Here is a 12306-nt window from a genome sequence, read left to right on the forward strand (position 1 = left end):
AAAGAGCTAAGTGTATTTTAATGTAATAGTGAAATTACTAGTTTAATTAAAATACAGGAAATGCTCGTTGTAATTTAGATATATAATAAGCTCGATAGTTAAATGTCCTAGAGCTAATTCAATATTTGTGATTTATAATTTAAAAAAATTTTTTAAATTTAAAAATCAAAATTTAATTAAATTAAAAATCAGTTTCATAAGAAGGAACAACAACAAAGTCAATTATCTGTACGATCGTTTCGGAAATCCGTGCTTTTTATTTGTGGTATACATGAAGTCACGTAGAACAATTATACATAGTTTTTTTGGTAAGCACGGTCTCCTCATCAGCAAATTTAGGAGGATTTTTATTGAATTGAAAAGACACCAAAAATAAACCTAGCATTAAAAGTAAGGCAGATGAATCTGAAAAATTGAAGTAAAAGGTTTGGATTTAAAATTTATAAGAAAATTAGTATAGGTTAGAGATAGAAATGAGTAGAAAAAAAAATATTTTTTTTTTTTTTGAATTTACATAATAAATTTGATTAAAAAATATATAGATATAGTTACCTTTTAGTTTTTCTTTTTTTGAAATCAGGAACTGTATTTAAAGTAGTCATTTAGATGTTTGCTATAGCTTTTTATTTTATTGAATGATGAATTTTAAAAGGGCGACGCTCGTGCAGTAAATTATTTCCGTTAGCGTATTTTGATTTAAAGACGCTACAGTTAATATCTATAGAGAGAGAATATTTATTTTGCAAGTTTTTAAGGGGAGATAATTATCATGTGTTATTGGCTTTATTTATTATTTGATTTACGAGTTTAAAATGGCAAATAATTGAGACTTGCAAATCATATAAACCAGGAGATAAATTTTGTACATTATGTACAAAAGAAACCCTAAAAATTTTAAAATATGAAGATATAAAAAGCACAACCAAACTAGTAAATTCAAGACACGAGCTTCTATCATGTAATCATAAACGTTGGTTTAAATTTAATAAATATAAACCACCTTAAATCATTAAAAATTACTCATTAGTAAAAATAGATTACTTTTTTTTTTTTTTTTTTTTTAATAAATTAAGTTAGACCAATTACCGCCCTTAGACTCGTAAATCAAATAATAAATAAAGCCAATAACACATGACAATTATCTCCCCTTAAAAACTTGCAAAATAAATATTCTCTCTCTATAGATATTAACTGTAGCGTCTTTAAATCAAAATACGCTAACGGAAACAATTTACTGCACGAGCGTCGCCCTTTTAAAATTCATCATTCAATAAAATAAAAAGCTATAGCAAACATCTAAATGACTACTTTAAATACAGTTCCTGATTTCAAAAAAAGAAAAACTAAAAGGTAACTATATCTATATATTTTTAAATCAAATTTATTATGTAAATTCAAAAAAAAAATATATATATTTTTTTTTTCTACTCATTTCTATCTCTAACCTATACTAATTTTCTTATAAATTTTAAATCCAAACCTTTTACTTCAATTTTTCAGATTCATCTGCCTTACTTTTAATGCTAGGTTTATTTTTGGTGTCTTTTCAATTCAATTAAAAATCCTCCTAAATTTGCTGATGAGGAGACCGTGCTTACCAAAAAACTATGTATAATTGTTCTACGTGACTTCATGTATACCACAAATAAAAAGCACGAAACGATCGTACAGATAATTGACTTTGTTGTTGTTCCTTCTTATGAAACTGATTTTTAATTTAATTAAATTTTGATTTTTAAATTTAAAAAATTTTTTTTTAATTTTTAAATTATAAATCACATTACTTAATATATATATATATATATATATATATATATATATATATATATACCGAATTTGTGTTGATAGTATGCCATTAGTGGACTGTTTCTCATTCAATATAAATTATTGCAAACTAAAAATAATTATATCAAGATAAAAATCAAGTTTTCTTCAAGTAAAGCCCACCGAATGGTTGTTGCAAGCCTGTCAGACTAAGCCCATTGCAAAAGTATTTTTATTATAAAAGTTAAAAGACTATTTTTTAAATTTTTATTTTCTTTAATTTCAATAAATTGCTTCTTAGTTTGACAAGCCCACAGAAACCATTGGGGAACTTTGCTTGAGGAAAGACTGATTTAAAAAAAAATATTTTTAGTATACAATTACTTATATGAGTGAGAAACAATCCAACAATGACAACCTACTAAGGAAAATCCGGAATAGAGGTGTCAGCACTAAAGAAAGCCGATTATATATATATATATATATATATATATATATATATGCGTGTATGTGTGCTTGTGCATACCTCGCATATGTATATATTTATCGCAGTTGATTATGACAAGCCCACTGACACGGTTTATTAAATATCTTAATTTGCCTTCACTTAAAGGTTAATTCCTAGTGACCAAGGGGGGAAAACACTAGTCCGCAAAGCCAACTTTGGTTTTGTTGACTGGTTTACAGTTTCATAATCAGCAGAAATTATCACTTCCTACACTGATGATTGAATACATATGAAGCATTAATGCCTGTAGGTATAAAAAATTAACATTTATTGAAAAAAATTATATATATATATATATATATATATATATATATATATATATATAGTAGATTTTTACTTTCTTTCCAGCTTAACACTCACATTTAAAATGATAACTATTATGAGTTTTCGGGTATGCGGAAAATGAATATCACATTTAAATTTTGCGCGGACAAGTTGTCCTCTGGATATTAAAAAACGTTTTCCAATGTATTAATAAATATCAATAGTGTTTGCCATTCTTAACATCAGGAGGGGGTGTTTTGTGACACGCATGTGCATCTCAGCTGAGAAAAAACATGACCACCAGTAAAAACAATGGATTACATTGGATAATAAAGGTCTTAATATCCAGAAAAGTACTTGTCTACTCCAAATTAAAATGTTATATTAGTTTTCAGCATACTACAACAGAATTGAAGTTACAAAATCTTGTGACGAACATGTGATGTTATAGAAGATCCAGCTTATGGGTAATCTATTTGTATACAATGAAATTAGTGTTGTGCAATTTTAACCAGAAAAGCTGATAGATAGAGTGGAAGGAAGGAAATCCAGGAATTCAATATTCAAATTTATGATAAATTCTTTTGAATGTAAGGATGTTAACAATTATAAAGAGAAAGAAAAATAAATTATTGAGGAACTGACATTGATCACCACACACACACATACATATATATATATATATATATATATATATATATATATATATATATATATATATATATATATATATATATATATAAATAAATTCGCTTTCATTTAGATAACCACATAAAATCATAAAATGTTTTAAAGTATTTCTACCCAGAGGTCAATGTGCACTGGTTGTCCAACCTGCAAAGGGCGTTTATTTTGAAAGCCGTTCTAAACATGGGGAGGTTGAAAATAAAAAATGCCTTTCAGAATAAATACCCCCAACCCTCCCATGTTAAGAATGGCTTTCGGAATAAATACCCCAACCTCCTCATGTTAAGAATGGCTTTTGGAATAAACACCCTTTGCAGATTGGACAACCGGTGCACATTGACCTACTCAGACAAGAAAAAAGTCAGAATGAATATTCAATATTCACTTTCAATATATGAAGAAAGCATTCAATTTTCAGTTTGTGAATGGATTAAAAATAGAAAAGGTTTTATAAGAAAAATGTTGAATATTTGCATTGTGTATTGGAGATGTTTAAGTAAAAATTCAGATGATTAAATATTTTTGATTAAGAAAGATGGAATGATCCACAAGTTTTCAAAAAAGAAAGGATACATTTTTTTTTGAAAGATTGACTAGCAATTGTTAATATCATAGAATGTATAACAATATTTTATATATATATATATATATATATATATATATATATATATATATATATATATTTGTGTGTGTTTGTGTTTAAAATATGGCCAATTAGGAATTTTTTTAAATTTCACCTTATGTGGCTTGTATGAAATATGCAAGTCATTTTCGGTCTTTTTCCAAGTGGCCATATTATATATATATATATATATATATATATATATATATATATATATATATATTGCTCGATTATGTAGAACACAACTGAAATAAATATTAAAAAAAATTTTTTTCACATTATATTGATTTTATATGTGTGTATGTGTGTGCGTGTATAAATAATTGTATCTATGTATATTTACATAAATAAATAAAAAAGAAAGAAAAAATATATAGAAATAGCGTTATACTCTCCCTCAGTAAAATCTTTTTTTTTTTTTCAGAGGTGAACTTTACTTTAAAATCCTATATTGGATTAGTCAGTGGATTTATTTTCACCTTCATCCACCTTTAGATTAGTTAAGTCTTCTTCAATTCCTTCAACTGAGGTATCTTCCCGATTTTCTTGAGCAGAGTTTGCATCTCCATCAGCAGCTGCATTGCCATCTTCATCTTTGGTATCATCCTCTTTAGTGATTTCCACTTCCTCGGTCTTATCCGCATTTCCTTCGGTTTTATCCGTGTCTCCTTCAGCTTTATCTGCATCTCCTTCGGAACCCACATAAATGATATCTTCAGGATTGGGACACTTTGGGTGGAATTCTTCAGTTGGATACATGGCTTCAAATATGGATTTCGCCTCTTTCGGATAAAAATCCAGATCCAACTCCGACCCAGGCTGAGATGTTGTGTAAAGATTACAGGGAGCCTCCGGGTTCAAAATGAGGTTTTGGTGACTCTCCATTTGAAAAAAGAATGACCAAATGACTTTTGGCTTTGAGCTTTCCTCATCATCTACAGAATGGTCAGATTCAGTTCCATCATTCGGCCCCACCTGACCATTTGGATCAAAATCAAAAAGAAACTGACAGATGTATTCCAAATCAGTTTTGGGATCAGATTTTGCAATTCTTGTTAAGTGGACGACTGATAATCCGGACGGGCAAACCATCGCTGAAGATGGGAATTCCAACATTAAACAAGATCTTTCAGGATCATCAGGTGGATAGGAATTCAACACTGATAATTCTTCCTTTCCGGATTGCATCAAAGGTTTATCAATCACCAAAATGGCGCGTGATATTGTTCGGATATCAGATGACTGAATCAGGTTCTCAGGTAAATAGCTTGGTTCCATAATCAGGTGCTCGCACTCGATTCTTTGCGCTTCATCTGTCACAATTCCAGTTATTTTACCATTATTTGTCAGAATTGAATCCACAGACAAGTTCAGACAGTAAATACCACCCCAAACAGCACACATTCGACTGAAGGCTTGGGGTAGTTCTCCGACCCCATATATAGGGGTTAAGAAAGGAAGGTTTCCGTATCGACCAACTGAGGAGAAGAACTTCTTAGCTATTGCAATACCATCTGCCGTTTTAGTGTCTTTTTTGGTCATTGTTATTGCTTTGTTGATGTAGTGTTTAACAATTGGCGAAAATTTTTTATCCAGGTATTCAGTAAAAGGTCTGTCAGCATACTCCTCAATCAAATTATCCGTTTCTTCTCCGAGACAGGTTTTAACAAATTTCATCATTTTTCTTTTGTCGAGTATAGTCACCTCTTTAGAGTTGAAAAGATGGGACCTTGAACATGGAACATACTGTAACTTATCTTCGTGAATAGTAAGTATGCGAGACATCAACTTGAACTCGCAGTACCGAGAGATATCCGACTGTATCAGAAGCTGTACCATGTCACCATTACTGTACAGCACTCGTGGCGCCAGGTCAAAGTTAAAACGTCTCCACTGGTTTTCAAATTCACTGACAGTCCATCTTTTCATGTGGCTTCGATCCACTGGCTTGGGCAAGTTTGTCTCAGCAAGGTCTACTTTTTGGTCTTTTTCTGGTCTTTGGTCGGCACTGAGGTCTGCGGGGGTGTCTTCGTTTTCAGAAGTAGAAACAACAGCAGATTGATGGTTGACTTGGAGTACTCGGTCTTTGGCCGGCGCCTCCTCCGTATCCGCTGGCCGTTCCGGGATTGGGTGCTCTTCCTCTTTGCCTTGGTCACCTGTTCTCGACTGCTGCTGCTGCTGGTGCTGCTGTTCGGGGCACTCGGTGGGTTCTTCCCCACCTTGGGCCCCTTCAGCTGGCTCGGGCGCAGTTTGGCGTTTGACAGCACCATCTTGACAAATCTTGTCGCTACCACCACTACCTTTGAAAATATGATGGTACGAGAGATGGACGTTGGACACTCCCCCGTCCGATTTAGGAACAGCCAAAGTGGCCTCACCGTCTTTGAGTAAGCTGTTGACGTCAACTGGTGGACTTTCGTGATTTGGTGGTTCTGGCTGCTGCTGGCTACGCTCACCTTCAGTGTTAATAATGTCACTTTCTCCAACCTGTTGTTGTTGGCGGTCTGCAGAAAGTGCCGAACATTCGGCCCACTTCTGTAGACTGCGAAGACTGAACGAGGACCAACGACTTCCGTAGTAGGCGTTTCTGTCTACATGTAAGACTGATTTGCCAATCCGAGACAAGGCAGCGGCGACAATGCTTTCCGACAAGCCAGTGCCAACGACAATGGCATCAAAACTGGAAGGCAGGCCGTCGCCCATTATTATCACCGACTACCTCCGAAAAATCAAAAGAAAAAAAAAAAAGGGTGTCGAAATAAATTTGAAACAACTTTCACTGAATCGGCAGGTTGTTAATAAGCACGAAACAAATGCTATATATACCTGAGATTTGATTTTTAAGAAAAAAGAGCACAAGTTTGTAGTTATATCTCACATATGACACGAGTTCTATGTTCGTTTAAGTGGATCTTGTTTAATTATTAGAATTATCTCAGAACCGGTTTTAAAAAAATAAACAAAAATAGACACGAGTGATCTCCCTTCTTACTAACTTCCGGCTTAAATTGTCCTGCGAGTTATCTCCCCCTGATTTAATACATCGTTTACACTAGTAGTTCCGATTTTCGTCACCAGTTGCCATTTTTGTGAATTTCCTAATTTATCGAGAATAATACACCGAAATTTTTCGTTTTCTGATTATTTCTTGAGGTAGGTTGATATAAAATGTTATTTATTACAAACTGTTTAAAATTATTATCGTGTCGTAGCATTTTTGAAAGGGGTGAAAAAAAAAAAAGTACAAAATAAGTGTTCGATTTTCAGACAGCGAATTGTCGGATTTGTTCTGCTCTAGCAGCAATATCATCATCCACTTTCCTATATAAAAAAAAAATACCAAATCGTTGTTCAGGGTGTAATATGTTTTTATTTTTATATCTTATTTATTAAAAAGATGAATCAGGAGAACAGGCGAATCGAAGTCCGCAGCAAATAGTGTCAGATAAAAAATTCTATTTTTTTTTTTAAATAAAAAAATTAAAAAGAAATCGAAAAGTAACATATTTTGGTCTTTATGCATTATTTTTTAAATAGTATTTAAAACTTTTCTAATACATTGGTAAATACTATGTTTTTCTAGCTAAATAAACATGTCACATTAAATAAAAACACTAAAAAATTATCCAGTTAGGTAGAAAAGTAACTTATCTTGCCTTGATAACATTTATCTTTTATATATTTGTTTTCTGGCAACTTTTGCGAATTTATGTGTATAGTAATACAAACCCTAAATTCAAGTTCTACGATATTTTTGTTTATTAAATTGTTAGGTGAACGTACAGAACAGTTACAAAACACCCTCCTTCGAGTTAAGAATGTCATTCTACATAATAACGTTATTTCAGCTTTATAACATAGTACCGTTTTTTTTTGTTTTTTTTTTTTATCAAAACAGCGAAGCATTAAGCAATAACATTTTATGCAAAAAAAATAATTAAGTTAATGCGAATTTTGGTGCTTCTGTATTTTTTTTAGTACCGCGTTATTAGTTTTTTTTTCAGGTTAAATTAAAGTTTTACGATATCTTTATCAAATTGTTAGGTGGAAGCACAGAATAGTTACACCCTCCCCTCTCTCATGTTAAGAGTGGCTTTCGAAATAAGGTTTTTATTTCAGCGCAGTCAGTACCCAAAATACATATGTACCCGAATGTTTTTTGTCCAATGGCGTTTGCTGCGAACTTCAAGTTGCTTATTCTGATTCACTATAAAAAATTTAATTGGCTGTATTTTTGAGATGAGGTGTTTTCATTTATTGAGATTGTCGGACTGACTTCAGACTTCCTCATTTTGGTTGTTATAGTCACAACGCTCCGGCTTTCATCAGGTGTTTTGTATCTTGCCTTTTAACAAACGGTTCCCCAGTTCGATACAAAACACCTGATGAAGACCGGAGCGCAAAACGGCCGAAACGTTGTGACTAACAACCAAAATGAGGAAATCAGTCCGACAATCTCAATAAATAAAAAAAATTATATTTTCGAAACTTTAAATATTATTTTGTGAATGTCAATACGATCAATGTGACATTGATTCATTCAATGTCTAGAATCTTTCCAACTTAAAAAAATGTCGACTTTTCTAGGTTTTCGAGGGTGCTGAAAAAGAATATATACTTTTTAAAGTTGCACAGAGAAATAGTTATCATGATATGGAGAAATTACTTTTTCAAACAAGTGGAAATCACTTTTCCATATAAATTTCACGTAAAATGAGCGCCCACTTTCTGGCCACCTATTATTTTTTAAAATTTTTTTGAGCTGCTTGAAAGCCGTTTTGGTAAATTTTACTTTGAAAACGAATGTCACATTAAAATTTGTCGCAAACAAGTAGTTTTCCGGATATTAAGCAATGTTACAATCCACAGAGATACGAAAAAGTTGTCAAAAAAACAAATGTATAACAAATGAAGGTAAATTTTGACGACGTGTCCCAGCATATTATAAACACCCTAACCTCCTCATGTTAAGAACGGCTTTGGAATACCCCCCCCAACCTCGAAAGCCGTTCTTAACATGGGTATGTGGGGGTGTTCTGTTGGATTTTAACCGACTAAAGTGAGAGGGGGGGGGCAGACATTTCTGCAACTCAACGTGTTAGACCTGAACTCGACGTAGAAGGAAAAAACAATGAAACTCTTACCGTGCATGGTGAATCCTTCACGGCTTTTCTCAGTTAACTAAAGTTGCAACGAATTGCCTCGCTGCTTACAACGACAGATCGTCTTTGTAATAGTAACTACGAAACGTATAACTGGAGTAAACAAAAAGACCAACAACACATATCGACGATAGGGGTGTTTTTATAGCCCACTAGTCGATTCTATGCAAATGTTGTCACATCCAACCCAAATGAGTGAACAACAAATCAACGCTATTATAAAATCAGTCGACCAAGCACTTTCAAACCTTTTGCTTAAACGACTGCCACACAGAATTCCATTGCTTCACCTTTCCACATCGAGTTCCGGTGAGTAAAAATTCCCACACATTCCCATATCAAAAAAAAAAGAAAAAGCGAAAAAAAGAAAAAAGTCTTTTACAGGATGTGAGATAGAGGAAAAGAGAATTCATCATTTTTTAGTCGTAGTTTTTAAGGTCTTGCCTGAAACCTTCACCATAAATTTCTGCTTCCTTTTAGACCCCTAACAAACTGGGTCTACCCTGACGCCTTGGCCTGCAAGTTGGACAATACCATTCTTCTTCTTCAGAGGGTGCATCTACTAGGACCACACAACCAAAGTGGAACCAGTCATTACACTGATCACAGGCCACCATTGGTCTGAAATCTTCCGGTTTATTGCATGCAGGGCAAATCCAGATTCTAACATTCTCATCAGGTCGGGAAGATAGACTTTTGTCTGACACATATTCTGGTTCATGAAGAATTTCCTCATCCACATTTTCCGAAAGAGAATTAATCTCCAGAGGAAATAAATGATTGATTGAATGGGTCAATATAGATCCATTTCCTTTTCTTACCCTTGCTGAACGAACCAATTCATCCTTTCCTTCAATCAACTCGAGGACTTCGCCTATAGACCAAAATGGTCTAGTTTTAAGGAGGTCCTTAATTAACACTATCGCCCCTTTTTGATGACATTATTAAAGGAAGGGTCAGATAACTCCAGAGTTCTTTCTCTAAGGCTCAACAGGGAATCTTCGTGCCACATCTTTCTAAATTTTTCTAAATTTTCTTCGAAGATGGAGCGCCTTCTTTAAATCGATCCTGCTAAGTGCCTCCGTTAGTCCCAGTTCTTCATTGTCCAACCTTATTATTAAACCTTGACCCACATTTAGATTCATGAGAGTTGTGAGTTAGGCAATCCATCTCATTAGAGCTTCTATAAGTCAGAGGACGACTGTTAATGGCACGCTGGATATTAGATAACCTGGTTAATAGACGAAAATAGTCAACCTTTCCCCTTCCTATAGTTTTGTATAGACAGGATTTAACTTTTGATTGTCCTTTCCCAAGTACCTGTATGCCAAGCTGAATAAAGTGGAATGGTACAATGTAAGAACCAAGCTTCTACCTGAACTTGTCAGTGATCAACTCCTTATCAATTATTTTGGCTGCAGAAACAAAAGTCCTTGCATTTTCCGAGTAGAGGCGAGAGGGGATTCCATTCGCATTTGTGAAACGAACAAGGGCCTGTAAGAATGAAGATACACTCATATCTGGAACTAGTTCTATGTGAACAGCTTGATAGACATGCAGGTAAAGATGAGGATATACATTTTATAGTCCTTCACTTCTCACTTAGATGTGACTGATGTAATCTACACCAGTATGGAGATATGGTCTTACTAAATTTAATCTAGAGCTAGGAAGGTCTGTTGCATTTGGTGTGGAGAAGGCAGTAGCATTGTATCTTTTGCACTTGGCACAAGTACTCACAATTTTTTTTACAGCTTCTGGTATCCAATACCCCTGTAACCTTATTTCATTTAAGGTTGTTGCCAAACCCAAATGTTGGTTTCTCTGATGATTCTCCTTTATAATCAAATCTGTTAAATGGTGTCTTTTACCCAAAAGAATTGGATTCTGCACCTTCTACGAATGCCATGCTGACCCACCTATCCTTCCCCTTGAATGAATGATATTGGCGGGATCTAAGAATAAGTTTAGGTTTTTCAATAGTTTTGGTTGACTTTTACCTTCAGGATCCAACAAAAAATCTAACTCTGAGGCAAAAGATTCCCTTTTGCATTAATTTTATCAAATAATTTTTTGCCAGAAGGCAATTGTCTTCACTCCTCTTCAATGTTTTGTTGACAAACTTAAAAACCAAAGTTGTTACATTAATTAATTTGTTGATGTTGGAGAATCTTCCGACAGAGACTATAGGAGGACTTTCGTTTTTATTTCTCATAAACAAATTTATTGCAGGATGTATGCATTCCTTTTGTTCTTCCGAGAGGCAACCTAACTTGATCCTGTTCCATTAAATCTCTTGCTTTATCCACGCAGAGCCTTCATACCAATAGGACAGGTTTTCCTTAAATTTTTTTAAAGGTTAATCCTCTTTTGATGTAGTCGGCTGGGTTCTCCTTAGTTGACACATATTGGAAACTCCACTTCAACTTCATCTCTGACCTGATTGTTGCAGACATTTGTGTTATATCTTGCAGCCTGTTGCATGCAAAGATGTTTTTTGTGGTTATCGATTTGGTCAGTATCCAAGCCAATATCACTTGAGCGTCCGTTAGAACATATACCTTTTCTATCAGGGAGTTCTTTCAGGCTTCCTTTATAACAGAAAAACATTTCAATGCCAGGAATACTGACAAAAGCTCCAAAGTGGGGAGAGATTTACCTTGTAAGTGTGCTACTTTTGCTTTAGCAGTGCAGACTGTCCATCTTGTACGGCATATGCTGAAAAACCGTATGCAATTTTGGAGGCATCAAAAAATAGGAACAATTTTATTGGCTTATTTTCATCTAGGACTCTCCTTGGAAATGATATAAAGCCCAATTCCGTTAAGTCCTTTGCCAGAGCTTTTCATGTTCTTTTTCACTCCTGGAACTTCATCATCCCAATCCAACTTTTGCCTCCAAAGTTCTATCAGCATTCTGCTCCTCACTGTTACTGGAAGGTAGAGGGACAAGGGGTCAAACATTTTGGAAGCTTCAAACAGCATTTTCCTTTTTGTTGGTGTGGTGGTTACATCGCATTGGTGTGAACAGACCTTCATAGTATCATGTTGGGGCCTGTACAAATACCCTAAAACTTTCTCCACACCAGAATCAAACCCTGACAGAGTTCCATCTGCTGCCATCTTTTTTTTTTTGGAGTTGCAAGATTGTATCTCAAAGTTACCCTCTTGCAGTTGCTCCTTCACCGTTGTGTATAACGTAGAGTAATTACGTCATTTCTTGTTTTCACCAAATTGTCCACATAAAAGTTCGACCTGAGTACCTGCGAACATTCATCTGAAGGAAATTTTTCTGCATGA

At 34.1% G+C, this 12306-nt stretch overlaps 2 protein-coding genes across 2 annotated transcripts in view; one reads left to right on the forward strand and one right to left on the reverse strand.

The window, feature by feature from the left end:
* Window positions 1-4253: 4253 nt before the first annotated feature.
* On the reverse strand, window positions 4254-6548 carry LOC145283598 (rab proteins geranylgeranyltransferase component A 2-like). Its single transcript, XM_080132534.1, has one exon. It carries the CDS (start codon window positions 6546-6548, stop codon window positions 4302-4304), a length of 2247 nt encoding a protein of 748 aa, XP_079988660.1. The 3' UTR covers window positions 4254-4301.
* A 217-nt stretch (window positions 6549-6765) lies between these two features.
* Window positions 6766-12306, forward strand: part of LOC145283600 (tetratricopeptide repeat protein 1-like) — a 40998-nt gene continuing 35457 nt past the window's right edge. Inside the window, exon 1 of the mRNA XM_080132537.1 lies at window positions 6766-6998. The gene's annotated coding sequence lies outside the window, so the exon portion shown is untranslated. The remainder of the gene's footprint in view (window positions 6999-12306) is intronic.

Source organism: Euprymna scolopes, chromosome 8, assembly GCF_053919585.1.
Source record: "Euprymna scolopes isolate OS-2025 chromosome 8, ASM5391958v1, whole genome shotgun sequence".
NCBI lineage: Eukaryota > Metazoa > Mollusca > Cephalopoda > Sepiida > Sepiolidae > Euprymna > Euprymna scolopes.

Coding starts and splice junctions, on each gene's coding strand:
- LOC145283598 (XM_080132534.1), bottom strand. CDS start 6,548: ATGGGCGACGGCCTGCCTTCCAGTTTTGATGCCATTGTCGTTGGCACT.